Genomic DNA, 25,764 nt, shown 5'->3' with positions numbered 1-25,764 from the left:
AAAAAACATAATCCAGTTGACTGCTATTTTGGTTCTATATATTTCAATATGCATTCATGCTTTACATGATCAAAAATATTTGTAATGCTACTGAAGATTACTCCTGCCCCCTCCCCCCAACCTCCTTTTATTCCCCATCCTCAGAAGCAGAGGTTAAATTCTTACCCAAAAGCTAATGGTAGTAAAAAATATTTGTTTTTAATGCTTTTGCTTATTTTGGAATTTGGAAGTAGGTATATTCAAATGTAACAGAAGGACAGAATCCTAACATAAAACTACTCTTGTTAGTTAAAAGTGAATATTTATCAAGAGAAAGGAATAGTGACAAATATCACTGACTTATTTACAAATGAACATTGGAGTCGTCACCTAAAACACCAAAGAATAGAAATATATCATTGATGTCTTTAAAGGTTTTTGGAAGTTTAGCAAAAATAGACAGGATATAAGAAATAATTATTTTATTTTACTAGAGGCCCGGTGCATGAATTCGTGCATGGGTAGGGTCCGGCTGGCCCACCCCGATCAGGGCAGATCAGGTAGGGCCGGCTGGGAGGGGGAGCCGCGGGCAACGCGGCAGATCAGGTAGGGCCGTCCCCACCCCCTGGTCGAACTCCCGGTCAAGGGGGCAATTTGCATATTAGCCTTTTATTATATAGGATTTTTGTTGTTCTTAAAACTTACTGTCATTGCTCAATTTCTCCATTCCACTCAGTGATGAATATTGGAACAAAAGAGACTCTAGAAATACAACTTTTAATTCAGTGGCTACCTGACAATCAGAAGCCCTTGAACAGTCTTCCCAAGGCATTCCTTTCTGTGCATTATGCGTAGGACACCTGTGAAGTGGTTCTCCTGGTGCTGGATCTGAACCCTATGCATGCTTCCTCCTCAAGTTCTGAGTAATACACAGTTCGGCTGTACCTGAGGGCCTCTGCTCGGCTTTTGATCTAGGCCTGGTTGGAGTTTTCCACGTCATTAAATAGTTTGTTTTCTTCTTGGCCTTCACAGGGCAATTACATTTTCACAAGTCTCATTCTTTAATAAGAAAATGATTTACTTACCCTTCTGATGTTTATACCTTAGTTGAAAGACACACTGCATTTATTAATGGAAGAATTAGTTGCATCCTGGGAAGGAGTTTTCAGACATCAGTAACAGCTTTATTTCTTTTTCTTCATGGTATGCTTTATGATTCTCAGCAAGATTTTACAGTCTATAGCATTTTTTGCCTTTACGTAAAATAATTGCCACCTTTTACATGCTAATCATCATTTTTAACTTACTTTTTAACTTAATGATTCATACTCTCATAAAAGCACTTTATTACCACTGAGCCTTATAATGCTTCTGATTGTTATTAAACTCTTAAAAAGGTCAAAAGACATTTTAGTTACTCCTGGAGCCATTCTTTCCTTACTGTTTTCATTCAGAAGATAGATTTCTTTTTAAAGGGCCATACCTTTTTTCCATCTTGTTCTGAGAAAACCATGAAATATGTAATTGGCACTCTCAAAGATAAACAAGTCCCTCTAAATAGGAAGCCCATTGGAAATTATTTATTGTATTGGAAATACAAAGGATACTGAAGTGATTGCCAAATTCTTTAGGTGATTTGCTATTTGTACAAAGCCCAATGACCCTATAAAGGGATGGCAACTGTGATAAGTACAACTGGATAGAATTACACCCCCCCCCATAAAAACCCCTAAAATTCCTTATTTTTATACATAAATACGTGTAAAGAGGCAGCATAGAGTATTAGAAAGAAAGAAAGTTTGCAATATGAGCTTTACTGTTTCTATGTCTACACTGTTGCACATCAGTGTGTTGACCATAAGGTCTTCAAACTTGTTTCCAACCTGAAATATAATAAGAATAAATGAAATCATATATATGGTGCTTGCAGTTGTTCTGAAAGGAAAGTGTGAATTTCTACATGGAGGTCTCAAACTCAACATTCTGTGAAATTGAATTACTGAACCTAATGCATTCATTGTTTCTGCAACAGTGGTTTTTTGTTTGTTTATTTGTTTTTAAATCTCAGTGTATTCTACTAGTTGCCCAGACCAAAATTCTTGGGTTTCCTTGTTTCCTCTCTGTCCTCTTTAATATCATATCCAACCCACCAATAACTCAATTATACTTTCAAAATACATCTGTCTCTCGCCCTCTCTTCTAAAAAATCAGTGGAGAAAATATCCTCGGGTGAGGATCTACAACAACAACAAATATATATATGGTCAACTATACTTTCAAAATATATCTAGAATCTGACAACTTCTCTCCAACTTTATTGCAATCACATGGTCCAAACCTGGATTATTGCCATAGCTACCTACCTAATCTCCCTGTTTCTACTTTTGTGCCTGTGGTCCAGTCTATGCTCAGCACAGTGGCCAGAATGAGTCTTTAAAAATGAAAGTCAGAGCCCATCCCTCTTGTACTTAAAAAATCATCCAGTGGCTCCTTATTTCTCCCAAAGTAAAAATCATTCATAGCCTTTATAATGGCCTAAAAGCTGATCTGGCCCCAACCCATCCCCACTCCATTATTTCTCCTGTTCCTTCCTGAACTCATTGCCTACTATGAAATGAGTTCTGTGGCTGACTCCTTCATTTCCTTTGATTAATTACCACCTTCCCAATGTGGCCTACCCTGACCACCATATTTACAATTGCAATCCACTTCTTGCCCAACATATATATATATTTGTTGTTGTTAATCCTCACCCAATGATATTTTCTCCATTGATTTTTTAGAAGGGACGGGGAGAGACAGAGAGAGAGAAAAACATCAATGTGAGAGACACACATCGATTGGTTGCCTCCTGCAAACACCTTGACCAGGGCTAGGGATTGAGCCTACAACCGAGGTACGTGTCCTTGACAAGAATCGAAACCACTACCCTTCAGTCCACAGGCCGGCACTCTATCCACTGAGCCAAACAGTTATATTGCAGATGCCCCTTACTAGGTCTCTCTCTCTTTCTCTCCCTCACTCCTTCCCTCTCTGTCTGTCTGTCTGTCTTCTCAAAGGGTAGAGATGTGTGTGTGTGTGTGTGTGTGTGTGTGTGTGTGTGTGTGTGTTTTGCTTACTGATATATTCCAAAAAGAATGTAGAATAAATACTGTCTGGATAATAAAAAGGAGACAGAAGTAATGGATAGCTAAATTTTTTAAGTGATTGCCTATAAGCACAATGCCCAAAGAAACTATAGAGATGGCAACAATATGTATTTGAATGAATGACTAATCAGTGGCCATGTTTTACAAAGACAACCAATGCTTAGGATGAGAATGTTTTCAAGAATACTTTGACACGGCGAATGAATTGGGGGGAGTGTCCCATAGTATCCTCCTTGTGCCTGTACTTTTTCTGCCTCTCACGGGCAAGAGGGCACTGAGTAGCATGACCAGTCAGGGTTAGCAGCCATCTCTATAGCTGTGTGATGGAAACTGGTCTTAAAAGCTAGCAGACTATTTAGAGCTAAGAAAAATAACTTTTTAAAGAATATGTAAGTGCAGGATGGTGTACTTGGAGAGGAAAACGGTAAGATAAAAATGCTAGATATTTAATTCATTGACCACTCACTGGTTCCAAGCAATATACTGACTATGGAGAATAAAAATAAATAAAATATAGTAGCTGCCTGGAAGAGCTTGGTTTTCTCGACTCTCATTCCATTCTCCCCTCCACCTCTAAGATAATTATCCTACTGAACACAGATAGGATCTAAACAAACCTCTGACCTGCCAGGAAACCTTCTTGCTCTCACAACTTATCCTGGCTGGAGCCAAGACTATGCTGATGGATGGCTTAATACAGTTCTCTAAGTGTACAGTGATTTTTTTTTAACCTGGAGAATGGCGACCAGCTCTTTCACATCTACCAGGTATGAACAACAGAAAACCAGCTCTTTCACATCTACCAGGGATGAACAACAGAAAATGTGTTTCAACTGTAGCATGAAGGCTGTAGCTGAGATGCGGGGAAATTTTTCTGTTCCAGACAGATGATTTTTGGGGGATAGGTAATTGAAATTCCTTAGCAGCACTTTTCAAAACACATGCTAGCATCATACAGGCCATTAAGTAAGGTCACCTGAAACGAAGATCTGCATTTCAGAAGCACTAGTTAAGGTTTTGTGGGGTTTTTTTTGTTTGTTTGTTTTTGTTTTTTTTTTTAATTGGAGGACTTCACAAAGCCTTTACTGTGTTCTATACAGCCTTGTGAGTTTCTACATGGGGTAAATTTCTGAAATTTGTTTGAATTTGGAACCTTTTTTATGGGCTTCTTGCAGGATCAGTGTTTTGGTGACATGCTTTGGAAAGTATTGGCAGAGATATATAAGGGTGGGTGGATAAGAACTTTGAAGTCCATTCTTGGGCAGCATTTAAACACTTTCTTGCTGCCTTGTTTGTACCTTCAAAACCAGTAGCCACCACCACAGCATCGACAACTCATATTATTTCCCCTTTAGTGATACCCCTGTAAAATGATTCTTTTAATTATTTATTTTAGAGTTAGAGTTTCCAACCAGTCATTAGCAAGTGAAAGATAAAACCTTGAAACAGATTCATGGAATTCTTGTTTTCCACTACATTGACGCTGTAATTAGAAATGCCTATATGGGTATTTGATATAATGACTGACTGCTAAGACTCCTGTCACTCCATGGCCATCCATAAAATGTTACAGTATGCCCCACCAGTGTGGCTCCGTGGTTGAGCGTCGACTTATGAACCCGAAGGTCCTGGTTCAATTCCCGGTCAGGGCACATGCCTGGGTTTCAGGCTGGATTCCGTGTCCGGCATGCAGGAGGCAACTGATCAATGATTCTCTCTCATCATTGATGTTTCTATCTCTCTCTCTCCCTCTTCCTTCCTCTCTGAAATCAATACAAATACATAAATAAAAAAAAAGATGTTACAGTGTGAGGAAGTGAGTGTCACCGAGAATAGAGGAATCATAGGTATATGAAGTGACAGTTTCCAAAGTCAGACCAAAGTGGCATTGCATGTATCTGTCTCCGTGCAGTTTTCCTGGTAACTAGACAAAGTTAAAAACTGTTCCTTCACCTGCTTGGCAGACGATTTAAAAAGAAGGACTTGAGAGAGTACTCTGTGCATGACCTGAGAGTAAGGTGAGCTGTTCTTGCCTCGGAATCTAGTTCCATCCATGGAAGGTTCCTGTAGGAGAGCAGGGGACAGCGGAAGGACTTCCTCGAGCCTCACGGTTAGTCCGTGTGTGACTGTTTGCTAGTAAGTGGTTATGCTTTTGGCAGAATTTCATCTAAAACTTGCTTTTAGTTTTATATCCTATCTGGCTCTAATTGCAGAGGACCTGACAACTTTATTTTTATTTATTTTTCCCTTTTTTAAAAAAAATCTTTGTTTAAAGTATTACATATAGTATTACATATGTCTCCTTTTCCCCCCCACTGACCTCTCCCCAGCCACCCCCACCGCCCACCGCATGCCCCCCCCCACCCTCCCAGTGTATGTGTCCATTGGTTATGCTTATGTGTACCCATACTAGTCCTTGACCTGGCAACTTTAAATGGCCAAATTGGCTTAGTCTTTTTTCGACCCAGAACTCTGGCATTTGGTATGGAAAAAGTGATTAATTGGGAAGAACACTTAATGTCAGCCTCATTGCCTTGAAAATTCTCTTCTTTCCAGGTGAGCACAGTTCCTTTTGATTTGGGTGACTGGCCCGAGAATTCTAGTTTTCTGCTCACGATGACAGCGCCTTCTCTTGGGAATAATTCAGTGCCAAGGCTTGTAGGAGAAATACTTTTATCCTTTGTTTTTCTGTCTAAAGCATTTTTTTTTCTGTTACCTTATAAGAATTTTCCAAGGGAAAATGACTCCCAATTAGGGATTACATGGTCAAATTTTTACTTGTATCTTTATCTCAAGCCTCATACAAATCATTTAAAACTACTTCTCTCTTACATACATTTTACAGATATATGTTGCTATTTGATGCAAAACAGTCCTAATGAAACAATAGGTATTTGAATGTCTGAACTCAAAAATGACAAATATTTGATACTATTTTAAAATACAATAAAAAAGATGTTACAGTGTGAGAAAGTGGGTGTCACCAAGAATAGCTGTTTGTTTCCATCCTTTGCTGCATTCATTAGTCCATTAAATTTGCCCTTTTAAGCTATAGTAAGTAGGCTGTTTGAATGCACATTAAAAGGTGAGGGAAGAGAATTACTTAATCAAGTCAGTTATTTGGAAAAAGAGCTGTTTTAACAACGTCTGATGAAACATAATGATGCAACCAACTTTTAATACCATGTGTTTCAGAAGCAAAAAAGTGGCTCTTATTAAAAAAGATGCAGCATGTCTTGATTATGGAAGATACTTTGATTTTCGATGGGCACATTAACAGATAACAGGAATCAAATCCACTATTAAGAGTAGTTTCTCTAGAAGCTCAAGTGTACAAGTAAATCTTACTTTTTTCTTAGCTGTTAAGAGAGCTTACTAGATTTCTTATTACTTTCATATATCATAACCTTAAAGTAAGCCAAATATTTCTCTGTAATTTATTTGATGAAGCATGGTGAAGTATAGTCTTTAAAAATGCTGCTATAAAATTTGGGGATCTTTACCATGGAGAACTGTTGGATTTCGTTCTTCCTTCTCGTCATTCATTTTAGATTACAGAGGGAAGGACTATCTTCTGAGTGACAATCCCAAGCGGGTCGATGAAGAAGGAAAAGTCAAGAACCATATGATGTCACTTATATGTGGGGTGAAAGCAACAAATGAACAAACAAACAAACAAAAAAACACAAGAACTCGTAGACACAGACAACAGTAGGGTGGTTACTGAGGGGAGGGTAAAGAGGGTCAAATATATGGTGACAGAAGATTTGACTTTGGGTGGTGGACACACAATGCAATATAGAGATGATGTGTCATAAAATTGTATTCTTTTATTTTTTTAATACATATATTTTTATTGATTTTGGAGAGGAAAGGAGAGGAGAGATAGAAACATCAACAATGAGAGAGAACCATTGATTGGCTGCCTCCTGTATGCCCCCTACTGGGGACTGAGCCTGCAACCCAGGCATGTGCCCTTAACCAGAATTGACATTTTAATGGGTGGGACTCACTGTATGAAAAAGTAAAACCTATTTTCTCTTAACCTTTTGCACTCTGGGATCGGGCCTAAACCGGCAATCAAACATCCCCCAAGGAGTCCCAGATTGGAGAGGGTGCAGGTCGGGCTGAGGAACTGCCCCCCTCGCACGAATTTCATGCACCGTGCCTCTAGTTATATTATAGTTCTTGATCTAGAATTCCATGGCATTACTGTGTCATCTCCATTTCTCCAGCTAGGACATATTGCAAGACTTGGGTCCCTAAGTAGTGGGCTCTCTCTCTCTCTCTTTCTTCCACCCTTAGCTCTGGACAGGTACCAGGCACAAGATTGCCCTTCTGCTGACATTTTCTCTCCTTGGTTCTGACAGGTACCCTGTCTAATGCACCACTAACCTTCCTCTGGACAGGAACTTCCCTGAATCCAGTGGTGTTTCATGGGAGTCCTCTCCCTCTCACCCTTCTTTCTTTTGAATCCACCCAGCTAGCTTTGATGTCAACACATATGAACACATATCTCTTAAAACAACACCATTATTTTGTCTGCCATCAGGGCAAGAGCGGGGAAGGGTGCAATTTCCTCCCATACTGAAGAGCTGGCAGGCAAGGCCTATATCTGAGTCTCCATCAGCCTGGCTCACACAGTTTGCCCAGCCCTGTTGACTCCCTGAGGCCCCTCACCACCCAGCTTGTGGGCCCATGCATGCTATTTCCAGTGACTTTTCCATACCAATGCCCTGCCTTGACTCATGCTTCAGACTTTCCTAAAATCTCTCAAACAAGCAGCATCTGGCCTCCACATGCCCCGTACCTCTCACTAAGTGGCCCCAGGCTAGGTACCTGCAACAGCCAGCCTTGGTTGACAGCTTGGCTTCTCCTAGGCACCGCCAAGCCTAGCACACATAGCAACTATCTGCAGATTACTTTGTAGCTCATGCCAGGAGGCCCTAGGTAGAACACAGGTGGTGGCTGACCTTGGTGTTCACCTCCTGGGAGGCCCCAGAGCCATTGCACCCAGTGGACACCTTTAGACCATGTCAAAGCACTACCTAATAACCTCCACAACTGACACACTCAAAGGACAGACTCAGCAGGCACCAGAACCTTGCTGAAGTAAGTCCCGCTCTATGGGGTGGCCTGCCTCTGCACAGATGATCCTCCACAGTGGTCACAGCCAATCTTTGCAGCCACTTAGCCTGGGGGTAAATTCCTCCCATTGACTTGCCAACAGTAATCAAGACTCAGCTGCAACAGGAGGGTTGGGGATAGGGGCTAGCTGGAGTGCTCAGCTCAGGTGAACAAGGAGTCTGTGCCAATAGACTCTACAGGACATCTACTATCTTGGGCCACTCTACCAAGCCTGGGAGACATAGTAGCTCTACCTAATACATAGAAACAAACACAGGGAGGCTGCCAAAATGAGGAGACAAAGAAACATGTCCCAAATGAAAGAACAGAACAAAACTCCAGAAAGAACTAAACAAAATGGAGACAGGCAATCCACCAGATGAAGAGTTCAAAACACTGGCTATAAGGATGCTCAATGAACTTAGAACTTCAACAGCATTTAAAAAAAAGACATGAAACCTATAAAAAAAAAAAAACCATTTCAAAATGAAGGCTACACTAATTGAAATGAAGAATACATAACAGGGAATCAACAGTGGAGCAGATGAAGGGGAAGGTCAAATCAGATATTTAGAAGATAAGGAAGCAAAAAAAACATCCAGTTAGAACAGCAAAAAGAAAAATGAATCCAAGAAAATGATGTGAGTGTAACAAGGCTCTGGGATAACTTCAAGTGTAGCAACATTCACATCATGTAAGTGCTTAAAGGAGAAGAGATAGAGCAGGAAATTGAAAACTTCTGTAACCTGGTGAAGGAAGTAGACATACAAGTCCAGGAATCACACAGGGTCCTAAACAAGATGAACCCAAAGAGGCCCACACCAATGCACATCATAAATAAATGGCAAAGGTTAAAGAAAAAGAGAGAATCCTAAAAGCAGCAAGAGAAAAGCAGTCATGGGTGCTCTTACAATGGAAGATTGTAAGCTGATTTCTCAACAGAAAGTTTGCAGGCTAGAAGGAATTGGCAAGAAAAATTCAGAGTGATGAAAAGCAAGGACCTACAACCAAGATTATTCTACCCAGCAAAGCTATCATTTAGAATCGAAGGATCAAGAGCTTCCCAGACATGAAAAAGCTAAAGGAGTTCATCACCACCAAATCAGTATTACATGAAATGTTTAAGGATCTTCTATAAGAAGAAGAGTGTGAACAATCAATTGCCAATAAATACATATCTATCAACAATTGAATCTAACAAACAAAGTAAACATAACAGAAACAGAGAACATTTTTATGGTTGCCAGATGGGAGGTGGTTAGGGGGTGGGTGAAAAAGTTGAAGGGATTAAGAAATACAAATTGATAGTTACAGAATAGGCATGGGCATACAAAGTATAGCATAGGGCAGTGGTCGGCAAACTCATTAGTCAACAGAGCCAAATATCAACAGTACAACGATTGAAATTTCTTTTGAGAGCCAAAATTTTTATACTTAAACCTCTTCTAATGCCACTTCTTCAAAATAGACTCACCCAGGCCGTGGTATTTTGTGGAAGAGCCACACTCGGGGCCAAAGAGCTGCATGTGGCTTGCGAGCCACAGTTTGCCGACCACTGGCATAGGGAATATAGTCAATAATATTCTAGTAACTATGTATGGTTTCAGATGAGTATGAGATATATTGGAATGATCACTTAGTAAGTTATATAATGTCTAATTACTGGGGTATATACCCGATTCTAATATAATATTGTATGTCAACTGTAATTGGACAATGAAAAAGTAATTTAAAAAAACAATAACAGTTCAGCCCTAGCCGGTTTGGCTCAGTGGTTGGATTGTCAGCCTATGACTGAAGGGTCCTAGGTTTGATTCTGGTCAAGGTCACTTACCTCGATTGCGGGCTCAGTCACTGGCCCCCATCAGGGCATGTGCAGAAGGCAACCAATCCATGTGTCTCTCTCACATTGATGTTTCTCTCTGTGTGTCTCTCCCCCTCCCTTTCAATCTGTCAATGGAAAAATATTCCTGGGTGAGGATTAACAATAACAACAACAACAAACACAAAAAACAATTCATAGATAAACAGTTAATATTAGAAATGAAAGCTTAGACATGTGTATATGAAAATTTAGAACTACCTCTGCCCCATTTAGCTATCTACCTCTGCCCCATTTAGCTATCCATTAGCTTATTCATTGTACCTCTGTGGTAACTAGAATGTGAATGTTTTCTTATTTTCCTTACTAAAAAGGTCAGTTTCATCACAGTATTTAATTACTTGCATCAAGAATAATCATTATCCTCCTCTCAAGACTTCTCAAATATAATTTTGTTCAACAATTCAATAACTAAGATTGGTCAAATAAATTACTATATCTTGCCCTGTTCTGGGTTGTGGACATGGATATGTCCATTCTTCCAGAGGCTGGTTGTCAGAATGAGTGAGTGGACCATCTAAAACCACTCATGCAAATAGAACACTTGAAAAGGAATATACCGTATTTTCCGGCGTATAAAACGACTGGGCGTATAAGATTTTCCTGGGTTAAAAAGTTGTCTTATACACAGGAAAATATGGTACCTGACACTCTATTCATGAGAGAGACTTGGGCTAAAAGCCTATTTACTATTACCGTATTTTCCAGCGTATAAGACAACTTTTTAACCCAGGAAAATCTTATACGCCCAGTCGTCTTATACGCCGGAAAATACGGGGTATATTAGTATGTGCCACACACTTTGCTGATCCCTGTAGACTATAGGATATTTGTGTCTACATTTATCTGGCAAAGTGAATCAATGGTGCCCTCTGTCACAAGCCTAGGGGGTGATTTTCTAGACTATCACAACAATGCCTTGCTTGGCAACCTCCAAATTACTGGGTCTTATCTGCTGTCAGTATGTTTCTGTGACAAAACCAGAAGGCAGTGAAGGGCTAAAATACCACCCTGCAGTACACACACACACACACACACACACACACACTTGACATTAGCTTAGAATTCCAAAGCCACGTGGACTGTGGGAGAAGGACTGGCTTTAGAATGATTCAGATCTCAGTTTGTAACCCCTGTTTCTCACTAATTGGATCAACTTAGATAAGTATCTTAAGCCCTCTGATCCGCTATTTCCTCATCTATAAAACTGGGGATAATTACCTAGTTTGTAATGTTATGAAATTCCGTTGGGACAATGTAAGTCAGATATGTGGCATATGGTATGAGCATAGGAGATATTTGTTTTTCCCTTATCCTCTGTCATTGCCACTTAAGAGGTGGCTCTTATTGTCCCTCTGCATGTCTCCCTCCCATGGTGCACATAAAATAATTTGTAAGTTGAACACTGCTTTAGAAGAGATCTTATCTCACCCCTTTCCTTTACCTCTCTCATCTTCACTCTTTTTATTCAATACATAGCTTTTGGTACCTTTTCCATTTATGTTCAGCATCACAAATAGAGATAACGAAAGCTGATTTCTCTGACTTATCTCATTTCTTCAGAAATTCCTGTAGTAGTTTCATTTCTAATCGGAAATATGTTTCTTGAACAACATTTTTAAAATACATTTAATTTTCGTAACTCCTTACTAGGGCTCGATTACCTAAGCAAATAGCATTGTTGCTGTAGATTGGTATTTTCCAGTTATATCACTTCCAGAGAGCCTTTAAAAAGATTTTTACTTTGATTTTCCTTTAAATGTTTGAAGCACACCTATGTAGAATGTAACATACATTTCTAAATGAAGTTAGGAGTTAGTTTATTCTCATTTAGAATAAAGCATTCTGAGAGCTTTACTCTGCCACCCGACTTAACCCTGAAACCTAATTGTGCTCTAGTGAGATAAGAAGTTTCAATCTCAGGAACTGGTGTTGGCAAGAAGATTCAGACTGCTGATTAAAAGCAAGTCAAACAAAAAACCCTCTGCAAAAAAAAAAAATGCAGTCCAGAACCAAAGTCCAGAAATTGAGACTGCCCGTTTAGGAATGCTCTGATTTTAATCTGCCTTCAGCTCTGTGTTCGTCAGTGCATCTGGTAGTGCTTCTTGGTGAAGAAAGTTTGGCATGGGGGAGCACCATGTTTGGATTGGCTCAGAGAAGACACAGAGTGTACAAATCTGCTTGTGTCTCTGAGGAGGTATAATTTCTTCATTCATTTCCCCTTTTAAAATTCTTCTCCCCATGCATTTATAAGTAAATTTTAGAGCACATGAAAGCAAGGAAATGATATCACCAGCTTGAGCCAAGTAGAGTGTGGGTTGGCAGCTATGCTGTTGAGATCTTGAACCTGGGCCATTTTCTGTCCCAGCTCAGCCTGTCCTGATGCTTTCAGACAAGGGAGAGAAGAGTTGTAGGCGGTACCTTTCCGTGCTTTCATGTGAGATGTGAATTGTGTGCATGTCCTGGGAGGACTGTCCTTCAGCATCTTGCAGCGCAGCATTGTGTCCAGTGGGACTAACTCGGGGCCCCTGTTGAATATATAATCACCAAGAGATTTGGCAACAGTGACTGAGGCTCAGAGAATCAGCTTTCAATTTTTCTTATTCTCTGTACCCTTAAGACTGCCCCCAAATTCCTCTTGCTTCCTCATTGCCATTATGGAGTTCAGATTATAAGAATTAGTCTGTTGCCTTTGATATACAACAGCAGTAAAAGTTCAAGACTTTCTCTTCTCCAATTATTGAGAGACTAGAGGCCTGGTGTATGAAAATTCATGCACTGGAGGGAGGGCGTCCCTCAGCCCAGCCTGCCCCCTCTCACAGTCCGAGAGCCCTCAGGGGCGGGAGGCAACCCGGCAATCAGGGGAAGGTGATGACCCATTACACCTCTGCTGCTGCCACAGCTGGCAGGGTAAGCCTCAGCCAACCCTAGTTAAGCCTTGGGCGACCCTGGGCGGGTGGGCAGCTGCCATCCGAGGCTTGCCTGTGCCTCGGGGCTGGCCCTAGGCAACAGGGGGTTTGATGGGACTAGGGGACTCCCACGGGGCTGAGAGGACTCGGCGCTGCCATCTTGTGGCTGTGGGTGCCACCATCTTTGATGGCGGGGCAGTCAATTAGCATATTCCCTCCTTATTGGCTGTGGGCGCCACCATCTTTGAGGGCGGGGGAGAATTAGCATATTTCCTCCTATTGGCTGTGGGCACCGCCATCTTTGCAATGGCGTGAGGACCAATTAGCATATTCCCTCTTTATTAGATAGGATTGGTCTCAATCTCATTTGCCAGATAAAAAGCTCTCTCAGATTGGCATTTGTTTTTACTGTTTTTATATAACATTAAAAAATTTCTATAACCACAATGGCCTTAAAAAGGATGGTTCACCCAAGGGCTGAAACAGAATGGAAACACAATATAAGGATGGGAGCACGTTAGGAGTGGGCTGGGGCTAGCTCATATCAGCTCACAAGAGTCATAGTTCTGTTCCTTCTGTGGAGTTCCCATCTCTGCTTCCATGCCCATGCTCTTTCACTTTGAGGGAACATGGAGCAGCCAACGGGGTGATTGAAGATTTTATGAAGGAACCATGCACAGTTATGTGGGCAAGGTTAATGGAGCCAATAGGCAAAGTGACACCTACCAGATGGCCTGACAAGGCAAAGGAAGGGACTGTCACCAGCACCAGGTGAGAGCTGTCACCATGGAAAAGAGCCCCAAAGAGGAGCTGTGCCTATAGATAGTCAAAGGAAAACACAGACAAGAGTGAAGATCAAGTAGACAAGAGGGTAGCCCAGAGGAAAGGAGTTCAAGGTATGTTTGTACACAGCTCAGACAGAAGCCTACTGCTCCAAACAGCCAAGCTCTTTCTGTCCTTCCTCCTCTAGCCTGGGCTGTTCCCATTCTGGCCTTAATAGCATCTTTTTTGGCTTTTGAGTTAGTGTTTTGAGACCAGTTCCCCATCCAGTTGATGCCGTCTGTCTTAGCATCTCAGGGCTTTTGCAGATTCAAAGTTCATGCTGTTTAAATCAGCCTGAGCCTCTGATTTGCTCAAGTGGAGACTCAAGATGCGTTTCCTATGAACAGTAATGGGGTGTTGGGCCACCCAAAAATTTTTAAAACAGCACAATGAGAACCCAGGAAATAATGTAATAACCTTCTGGCATTTTTGCTGATTGCAATTACAGCTATTTGTGAAGGAACCAAAGGCCTGACATATCAGAATTTACTACAGGGATAATATCTCCACAGAGCTGTAGTGAAGATTAAATTGGAATTCATTTAAACTTGCACAAACTGCAGGGTTGCAGTTTGGGAGTCCCTTAGCCAGAGAATGAGGCTAACTCACTGCCCAGCTCAATAACTGGAATTCAGATCAAGCCCCTCCTAAGAAATAAGACAATCCTATGCAGTCAAATAAATCAACAGGGGATTCCAATTGATTAAATAAATAACCTGTCTTTCTCAATTAAAAATAACTTCCATAAAAATCATAATAGTAATAAATTATGGAATATTTTAATAACTTGAAATACTCAAAATATTAAAATTTCATTTCAATAAGATGAAAGATGTCAAGTTTTCCTGAGCACAAAAGTCAAACAATCATGAAAGACGTAGATATAGTAAGTAGCAATTAATCAAATTAGAGAAGGGCAGAAGTTATGCACATGTCCTGATTAAAAATACCTCTGTATTGGGGCCAACTGTGCCAAACCCTTACACTAGTAAGATGCTCTTGGATGCACAAAGACCGAGGGCTCTCTGCTCCAAATTACTGTTGCAAATACTGTGTTCCCGAGGCGTACCAAAAGTAAACTTTCCTTAGTGGCAAGTCCCTGAATTGACTGTTGGGATGCTTGACAACCCCACTGATTTATATGCAACTTTCATCACTGATCTTTATTTATCGAATGTTGATTATCTAGGTGCCAGATAGAGGCATGGATACATGGAACAGACTGACAGCTATCAGTAGGGAGGAGGGTTCAGGGACTGGATGAATGAAGGTGAAAGGATTAAACACACACACACACACACACACACACACACACACCTCACATACCTCACATAGACACAGACAACAGTGTGATGATAGCCAGATGGAAAAAGGGGGTGGGCAAAGGGGGATAAATGGGGATGAAAAGAGACTTTGCTTGGGGGTGATGGGCACACAATGTGGTTTGCAGATGATGTTTTGTTGAGTTGTACACTTGAAACCTGTATGATTTTGTGAACCAAAGTTATCCCAATAAATGTAATCTAACTAAATAAAGTTTAGGGGACTGACATATTGCTGTAGACTTTTTATATTTCCAATTTATAAACTTATTAAATAATTTTAGTTTATAACTAAAAAAAAAATTCACATGAAAGGGTGACTGTCATGGAGGAATCCAGTCTATTGGAGGAAGTAGACCCATAAACAGGTACGAAAAGGTGGGCCTGGTAAGTGTTCAGCCATGCAAGCTAGACAAGTGCTTTCTCCCAGGGCTGGAGAGCTTTAGTCATCAGCTTCCCTGAAGACTGATAAATAGGATGCAGACAGCTAGAGCCCAGAGCTGCCAAATAGACCCTTAGGATTGAAATACAGCTGTGCTCTATGTTGAACTGAGAACATGCGCACACCCTACTAGTAAATGCACTGTACCATTGATCTGAAACGTGTTCAGAGGTAAGAGAAATTACGATAATAGTAATGATGATAATAATTACTGTAATAGGGCCTTTCTCTGGCTCTGTGGAAGGAAACAGCCTGCAATGGATGTTGCCTTTGTTGAATGGGACAGGGAGGAAGTCCTCTTCTCATGAGCACACACCCACATGCTGCTGGCCGCAGTGCACGTGAGTGTGTGTGTGTGTGTGTGTGTGTGTGTGTGTGTGTCCTCATCCGTGACCAGTGCTTTCAAATGTGAACAGAGTAAGAAGGTCAGGGGATAAACCACAAGCTACCAGCCTAGACTTGGATTCTGCAGCTGGATTTTTTGGAGGTAATGGCTGGTTCTGAGAAAACCGTGAGCTGTGTGTTCAGATACGTGGCTGTGCCGAAAGTGGCTGAGCGATTCTCTGAGCACCTTGAGAGGGGAGTTAAGAGATTTCCACCTCTTTACAGCTCAGGAGGCTGCTTCTTTGTATCTTTCTAAGCCAAGCAAGAAAATCATAGTGAATCTCTCACACATTTTCCCTATAAATACAATAGGTATCAATGTCCTTGCTCTTGTTTAACTGATCATCAAATTAAAGCTGAGAGAAGTAAATTAATTTGTCTGAAGTTGCACAGTTAATCAGAAAATAACATGTATTATTAATGGCCCTATAATTAGCTCTTTGGATTCTCATGTCTTTTCAGCCCCAGTGTAATTTAGATAAGTATATTTCCATTTGCCTCTTTTCCCACAAATAAATGCACTTTTGTGTACTTTGGAAAATGACACAGATTTTCTCTTTTCCCCCCACTCATATTTGTTTGCATTCCATCTGACTCTATTAGGCTGAAATAAGCTATAAATTATTTAGGCAATTTTGTCACATCTGTGATCCGCAGGATATAAACTTGGGTTCCCTCCCAGAGTTTCTCATTCTAGGAAATTCAGCCATGTCCATGACATATTTTTTTCCTAACTTTATGCTTGGTTGATTGGCTCAAAGCTTAAAGAATTATGTTCCTGAATTTTCTATTTCTCATGACCTAAAGGGGAAGACAAGGAATATAGTGATCAATTTAATTTTAGAATAAATAATATTTTCATGAATATTATTTTTTTTCCAAAATAAAATACAATTTCATTGATTTTGGGCACAGTGCCACTGTCTTCAATTGAATACTTTGGAAACAAAGAAAAACACACTGTAAGACCAGTCCCTCCGGGAGCAGTATGAAGTGGTGGCCTCTAAATCCACAACTCACAAGTCCAATCATGTGGGCCCTTGTAATGATCTAGCCCCAGTGAACCCTGAGCCTCACTTGTCTCATTTGATAGTTGAGGCATGGGAGAGGGAACGAGGTGCCCGCTCAAGCTGACTGATGGTGTATTGGTGGCAGGACCACAACTTGAATCTGGACATCATCTCCTGGAAACTGACTTGTTCTTCTTTCTATGCATGTTGGACACCTTAGTAGTTCCCTGTTGGCTCTAAATAAAGGTCAGCTCCACACAGGGCATATAAGATCCTCATGATTTGCCAACCACCACCAAGTATAGTCTTAGTCCCTGCTTTGTACATCCTGTATCTGCTCCCTGGAATTAGATTAGCTGTGACCCCCTCCCCACAAGCACCACCAAATTTGTCTTTTAGGCATTCATTCATTTTTCAAACCCAGATTGTCACCTCCACCAGGAAGTCCTCTTCACCCTCTTCTCACACCCCGTTTTCTCTCTTGCCTGGTATATTTATTCATTTACTGATTTATTCAACAGATATTTCTGAGGACCTACTAAGTGCCAGGTACTGAGCTAAACAGACGTTATACACCCCTGAGCACATTTGATGAGCTCCCTGCCCTCATAAGATCTTGCAGTCTAGCGGAGATATTAAAGGCAGTAAACGCACAGAAAAACAGGTAATTACAATCGGAATGATTGCCATGAAGGAAGTAAAAACTGCGCTTGGGGTCTGAGAATCCTTCTCCATGTCCCCAGCAGCAGTGAGCATCTGGGGATCCTGCCCACTCCAGGGGCTCAGTGACAGAGGAGGGAGGCAGCATGGAGCTGGGCTTCTGCTAACACCTGACGCCCGCCTCCGCCTCCTCCCCACCGGCTGCTGGAACTCTCAGTGTTGTGTTGAGCAAAGGGCATAAACATGTGGCCATGATAGTGAGGAAGGTGGCCTGTGGTCAGGCAAGAAGGTGTGAAATGGTGGGGATCAAGGTGATGCCTTTTCCATATCCCCAGTTAAGGCTGTTCTCTGATAACTGTGATGAGGGGCAGGGAGGCACCTCTTTGGTTTAAACACTGGCTAGGGACATGGTGAATAGCCCAGTTGGAGGTCTGTTTATACCCTTATTCTTCTTAATTCTATAGGATTAATAAGTTGGAAGTATTAAAATCTGTTTTAAAATTTCTGTAGGAAGATAGATGAATATTTTCATAAAAACCATCTCAGCTTTTGAAAGATTTGAAAGAAGTATTCAACTATCTTTAAAAAATAAAAGTGCACCGATAGAACACACCAACCCCTTACTTAAAAATAGGCACAGAGTTCATGCGGAACACTCGACAAGGCACTCATTCTCTAGGATTTATCTATCTATCTATTTTATATATATAATTTACTTACAATTTGAATTCAGTGTTATTTTGTATTAGTTTTAGGTGTACAGCATAGTAGTTAAACAATCATATATTTTACAAAGTGTTTTCCCCTATATTTCCAGTACCCACCTGGCATCATACATAGTTATGACAATATTGTTGACTATATTCCCTATGCTGTACTTTATAGCCCCATGGATATTTTGTAACTACCAATTTGTACTTCTTTATCTCAGATTTATTTTTAATTTTAGCAAGAAATAGTTGCTTTTGATGTCACAGGATTTTTATGAAGGTGTTTATTCTTTTTAAAATTACATAAACTTTTAAGTTCTTGAACTGAAATGTATTTTGTAAACTCAAAGTATAATCTAAATTACTAAGATAGCATGCAGCTTTTCAATGTAATGAACTTGCTACTTTTCTCACCCGTTTCTTAAATTCATTTTAGTGGGACATAGAATATATAACATTAGGGCATCGATTTGAGTTAAAGTCTTGTTATGCAAGCTTTTTTTCTTCTTTTTCTTTCATCTTTTAATTCTATAGTGTGGTTCCTTTAGGTAAAAAATTAGATCACTACTTACAGATTGTTAACCATGAAGGGAAATTGTCCAAATCACATTTGTTCATATGGACTTTCTGTCAGAAATTTTATTACTCTGTGTTGTGGTAAAAATAGCAAAGGTTTTAATAAAATCCAGATGACAAATATCTCAAGACTAGAGGCCCGGTGCACAGATTCATGCACCGGTGGGGTCCCTCAGCCTGGCCTGCACCCTCTCGCAATCCGGGACCCCTTGGAAATTGGCAGTCCAACATCCCCCGAGGGCTACACCGCTCCCACTCGTCCTGGCCCTGCTGCACCTGCTGTGCCACTTCTCAGGCGTGTAGGGGGAGTGTCCACAGGAGAGGCTTGCAAGGCTGCAGCTGCACTCACCAGCCGTCAGCCTGGTGTCTGGCACCCTTCTGTCAGCTGAGTGGTACTCCTGCTGTGGGAGCACACTGACCACCAGGAGGCAGCTCCTGCATTGAGCGTCTGCCCCCTAGTGGTCAATGCATGTCATAACTACCAGCCGGTTGTATGGTCACCTGGTCATCAGGTCGCTTAGGCTCCTATATATATATATAGATGCTTAAAGTCTTTTATTTTGTATACTTAAAGTATTAGTAGTTTGTATTATGGATTCTTATTTATATGTTTGAGACTTTGATTTAGTCTTCTACAATTATTAAAAGTAATAGACTATTTAAAATGTTCTTAAGGAACATTTAAAACTGTAATATGGAAAGTTCTACTTGATTTTCTTAAACTTTTTTTAAAAGGAAAAAAAAATGCCATCCAGTACATTAAGATTTGTTTTAAATAGGCCTCTCTTCAAATGTTTTCATGCCTTATACACTCATGGAAATACAAGTTACTTTTTAGTGTCTGTTACAACTTATTATTAGTTAGAAACCGAAACTTTTTTTCTGTGAACTATAAGTGACAGGAAAACCTTTACGAATTAATATGTACAATATTACAGAAAGGTGCTTTGTCAATATAATGAGTTATTATTGTATGAATTTTTATCCCAGAAAATTTCATGGACTACATACTTGCTTACTGGCTTTATTTGAGAGGTGCTAAAAACTCCTCAGCTCAGATAATCTCCCTCATTGGTACCGAACATTACCATTGGCATTTAACTTTCCTTATGCTAGCTCTGCTTCTCCTGGTGGGATTTATGTGTGGGCTTTTTTTTTTTTTTTAATGCATTCTATTTCTGAGAGGACAATAGTTTCACATGATACCTTAGTGAGCTGGAGTATATCAGTTTTGCTCCCTGGGAATGAATTTCCCCAGGGAAGGAGGAGGGCAGAAATTCTGAAAGGGACAGAACCAAGAAACAGGGTTGCTGTAGGGCCGCACAGAACAAGTAATGGTCCTGGATTGCATTATGCAAATAGCAGATGTTTCTGGGCGGCAAATGTTTGTTGGGTATGTGTGAACACCTCTGGCATGGTGTTAGCCTCAGGGCTTTTCTGATGAATTCAGCACACTGATCAAAAGGTTTTCATTGGTCTAATCTATTCATTCCTTCAATGAGAACTTGAAAATGAAGGAGATGGTTAAATGCCCCGTGAAGTGGAATTAACCTGGAATTAATGTGTCCTTCACTATTGTGTGTTTCAGAGACTGGAGCACAAGGAAGTTTTGGTGGGCTTGTTGTTCCTGGTTTTCCCGTTCATTCCAGCCAGCAATCTCTTCTTCAGGGTGGGGTTTGTGGTGGCCGAGAGAGTCCTTTACATGCCCAGGTAATTACTGCTCATGATTTCGTCTTTATGAGGCCTGCCCTCTGTCACCAGCACCAGCAGCTCCAGAGAGACTGTCCTATAGGGTATAATAAATAGATCCTTGTGGAGCTAAGATGCTTATTACCTCAGCTTCAAAACCAGCCACAGGGCAGGGTGGATGAGCTCACTTTGCACCCATTCACTCTAGTTGACAGTGGCTTCCCTCCAGCTGGAAGCTTGACAGTTAAATGGGAAAGAGTGACTGACGTGTATGCAGGTTTTTAGCAGCAATCATTTACCAATACATTCTTTTCCAAATATCTATGTTTTATTAAACATAATTATAGTAATTCTGTAGAAATATTTTTGATGTGTTTAAAATTATTAATATGTTAAATAACATGATTGTAATTGAATTGTCTTCTTTCTTTCTCTGTCTCTTTTTCTTTGTCTTTTCATGAAAAAAAATAGGAACAATCTCAAAAAAAAATTTGTCCTTGAGGGAAAAAAAATGGTTGCAAATACAAAGGGCCTTCAGACGTGTGTGATTACATCACACCACTTAGCTCTGAATGTTTGGACTGTGCTGCAGCTTGTCTGTTCTCTTGTCTCATTCAGATGGCATCTTTCCAAGGCCACGTTTCTTTTCAGGTGCCTGGATGTGTCCTTGAAATGGTTCTGCCATTTGTCTGTTGTGTGACTTTGAATAAAACATGATGCTTTTTAGAAGTCAGGTTTTCTAATTTTTAAAATAAGGGTTTTAGTGAACTTCCTAAAATGAGTAATTTAACGATTGATATATAAGAATGAATTTTTCTAAAATATCATAAACCAAAGTATTATAAAGACATTACTTATTTATTGATATTCAGTTAGAATTTTAAATTGATTTAAACATCAATAATAAGATTTAATTTTTTGATTGATACTGAATTAGAAGTTTAAATATGCATAAAATTAGAAATGAATTTCATAGCCTTTGAATTCCTCCCAAACCAAGTATCTGACAGCATTCTTAAGGCTTTGGAGCATCTGGTTTTGACTTGGTTCAGGAGGGAGCAGCCCTTAAGTTTCTTTATGTGTCTTTAGCACAATTTTGGAAGGAGGTTCTTTCTTGGTAAATACTATTCGATAAGGACAAAAATACAACACAAATTTTTTGTTTTCTGTATGACCTTACAATAACAGGCTTATGAGGCCTTGCCAATAATAAGAAATACGAAGGGCTAAAGGGGACCTCAGTTTCTATTCTAGTTATGTTTTTGCTTAGACCAGTTGAAAGTGGCTTCAGTCAGGTGTTCTCTGTAATACCTATGATTCCGAGTGGAGTCGATATTTAGTCTTCATTTAACAGCTATTCACAGAGCACCATTGCTAGGCATACTGTTCTGGAATCTGAGGCTATAAAAATAAGTGAATCTCAGTCCCCCCCCTTAATTTAATAGCTCCTTATTAATAAAAAAGGCATCTTTCTCTCTAAACAATTAACAGGTCATAATATTCTTTAAAATAGTATTATTCTCATTAATACTATTTTAGCACTCATTGTAGCAAAACTTTTATTGAATCTTTATCATATGTCAGCGCTATGCTAAGCATGTGGTATTCATTGTATCAATGAATTCACGCTGTAGGTGGTGGTTGACAGCATACCCCTGAAGCCAGAGCGCCTGTGTTGGAATTCTGGCTTAAACATGAGCATGGGTTTCCTAAGCCTCCGTTTCCTTATCTGTATACAATGAAAGTAATAGCACCCAACTCAGTGAGATATTGTGAGCATTAAATGACATGATCGCTCATAAAACCTAGAAAGTGTTTTGTATTGTACATGGTCAGTAAATATCTAGTATTATTATTGCATCGGTTGCGGTAGCTGACACCATTATTCCTATTTTACAAAGAGAAAACCTGGGTCTGAGAAGTGAAGTGACCTGCCCCGGGTGACCAGGTGACATAGCTAATGAGTGGCAGAGCTGGGAAGCAGATCCTTGCCTGCCGATAGATCTCGCACCTTCCAGACTACGTTGCTTCTGCTATAGCGACTTCTTAGTGTTCTGCTCAACTGAAAGGAAGGAGGAAATGTGGATTTAGTTAAAGTACCTACAGCACAATTCCATTTGGTAATGAGGACTTGATACTTCCAAGAGTCGAGTGATCTAAATCTTCTGGGATCTGGGTGACAAGAATTGCATGTGCAGCACACATTTCTAGTCCAGATAACGAGAACAATTTGTGATAGACAGGAGGCTGACTTTTATTTTTTTGAAAGAGACCCTTAGGTAAACATTATGGAAGCCCATACTGTTGTCATCAACCATGTGGAATATCTTATTTAAAGCAAAGGGGTTCCTCTCACCCAGGTGGGTGTGTCCTCCAAACACCTGCTCTTCCCATGCTGCTGTATCTCAAATAGACCTTTCTCTGACTTTATTTCATTTTCTCTAAAAAAGACCAAGTGCCGTCCCTGCCCTTTTTCCGCTAGGAATAAACTGACTTGGATTAAAATAAACATTCGGGATATGAAGAAAACATCAATATTACCAAGAGCCAGTGCCTGCCTCTCAAAAGCAATTTGGATTCTGCTGCATTGTGCACACTTGCTGCAGAGTCATCCAGAATCAATTTCCCCAGTAAACCAGTCTTCATTAGAAAGGCGCTGTCCTCCTCCCTTCATGTTCCTGCAGCTGAGCATTGCAGTGTTGGAGATGTGTCATCATTTTCCGAGGGGTTTCCCTTTACTGCCCAGCATCTCCTGTATTAGTATCCATTTCATCACTCTGCTCAGCCAGGCCACTCCCTGTCCAGGGCTGTAGTCTCTGCAGATGCCAAAGCCATGTGACAGGGAGGCGGAGGTGCTCTCCTGCCCTGCAGAGGGGGTCCTGGGGGCTGGTAAAGAGGTCAGGTTACTAGGCCAGGTCCACAGCTCTGGGCACAAACACAAGAGGTTTTTTGTTGTTGTTGTTTTTGGTTTTGGTTTTTTAAAAGTATACATTTATTGATTTCAGAGAGGAAGGGAGAAGGGAGAGAGAGAGAAACATCAGTGATGAGAGAGTCATTGATCAGCTGTCTCCTGCACTCCCCACACTGGGGATGGAGCCCGCAACCTGGTCATGTGCCCTAAACGGGAATCAAACTATAACCTCCTGGTTCGTAGATCAACGCTCAACCATTGAGCCACACCAGCCAGGCCAAACCTGAGAGTTCAATACAGATTTTGAAAGGCTGAAATCGGAGGAAATTCGGGATTTTGTTTTTTTATGTGTGAGACATTATAACTCTAATGAATCCCAATATTCTTTACAGTCATCTTTGTAACTAACACCACAGGGGAGCTGCTTTACTTATGATGATGGATGGATTCCATTGTTATCTATAATTGTCCAACTGAGATGGTCCTGGCTGAGTCAGAAATTAAAGCTTAGGTGGGGAAACTTCTATGCTGTGAGCTTAGAGAGTTCTAATGACTCCATTAGAGCCGTTGTAAATATTGACAGTTTTCTGTGAAAATGGGGGCTTCTTCTGGCAAAGATTTCACCCAGCAATGCTCAGCCACCCCATCTCAGTGGGGAATGGTAGAAAATTGGACAAAGAGCCGCCCAAATCTTCCTGGAGGGCCACAGAGAATTTGGCAGGTGCTGCTGGCACCCCTCGGAAGGTGTCAGGGCTCTGGATTATGCCTGTTGCATTTAATGAACCTACACATTGGCTTGGATGAAGGTGAAGAACATGTCCCAAGCCTTTTAGATACTCGGGAATCTGCTCTGCATGACCCTCTTTTCATTATTGACCTTGACAAGAAACAGCCATTTCCACATCATCGGTACCAGTACTTTCAGGAAAACATAGACACAGTGTGTTCAGTGGCATCCCAGAAAATATAGGTCATTATCTTTATGCCGACATTCTGTGTTGTCTCAAAGACTTTACCAAACAATAGGAAAATGAAGTAAAGAGCTGATCCTTCTGAGGAAGGTAATCTTCCTACTCAGTAAATATTCTAAGTTATTATAGAGCCCACTCTTGGCCTTAGAATCTCATTCATGAACACCACAAAAGTCATGCCCACTCTCACTGGAGACTGGGTGAGTCCCATCAGTCCCAGGGGGCCAATTTGTCCATGTTACAAGATAGGCCTGGAACGAGTCAGACCAACAATGCTCTTTCATTTCCCATCTTTATGTCTAATAATGAACAAGCCACGTATACCTCATATCCCTCCATCCTAAGCTAGGGAAGATGGAAAATACCACCTTCTTCTCATTTGCACTTCCTTTCACTCCAAAGCTGTGGATAAAAGGAACAGAAGTAGGCTATCTGTTCAGCACTGCATGGCTTTATAGGGTCAAAGCTTTACCACCAAAAAAAAAAAAAAAATGGAATAATCCTTTCTTCTGATGATAAATGCCATTTTTGTCAATGTCCTCTTTGAATAGGCAGGAGAGTTTGGGGCTTAAATCATTCTTTCAAAGGAATTTTGATCTCTTATTCTTACCTCAAGAGAAGCATACCTTTTCCGGTTACCTTTTCTGTGTTTTATAAAAACCACATTAGAATGTTTAAAAGGCCTAAAATCATTTAGAACCAATGAAGCAGAAATAGTTGTTGAGAGCATTCAAATAAAGTCATAGAATGTGCTTGGATATCCATTCATATGCCAGATTAAGGGTGATTTATTCACTTCGGTGCCAAAGAGCAAATTCCTAAGCTACTTTAAGAAAACATGAATAAGTGGAGATAGGAAAAGAATAGACAGGATTAAGTGAAGGCAGCAACAATATTGTGGATAGAACTGATCAAGAATAATTGAAACCACCGAAGATAACATGTATTTGAGGAAAAAAAGAAAAATAACAAATTGCCCTACTCTTAGAAAAATATGCCATTTGAATTGTATAGACCTAAATGTATGGATAGCCCTAGCCAGTTTGGCTTAGTGGATAGAGCATCCGCCCAAGGACTGAAGGGTCCTGAGTTCGATTCTGGTTAAGGGCAAGTACCTTGGTTGCAGGCTTGATCCCGGCCTGGATTGGGGCATGTGCAAGAGGTAACCAATCAATGTGTCTCTCTCGTGTTGGTGTTTTTCTCTATATCTCCCCCTCCCTT

At 40.5% G+C, this 25,764-nt stretch overlaps 1 protein-coding gene across 1 annotated transcript in view; it reads left to right on the top strand.

Moving 5' to 3' along the window:
* The window catches only part of TMTC1 (transmembrane O-mannosyltransferase targeting cadherins 1), a 234,133-nt gene that overhangs the window by 129,366 nt on the left and 79,003 nt on the right, over positions 1-25,764 (top strand). The window contains exon 9 of the mRNA XM_079774298.1: positions 20,561-20,682. Coding sequence (XP_079630424.1) covers positions 20,561-20,682 — 122 coding nt within the window. The remainder of the gene's footprint in view (positions 1-20,560; positions 20,683-25,764) is intronic.

Source organism: Cnephaeus nilssonii (assembly GCF_951640355.1).
Source record: "Cnephaeus nilssonii genome assembly, chromosome: 6".
Classification (NCBI taxonomy): Eukaryota; Metazoa; Chordata; class Mammalia; order Chiroptera; family Vespertilionidae; genus Cnephaeus; species Cnephaeus nilssonii.
This window is presented reverse-complemented; position numbering and strand designations above follow the sequence as displayed.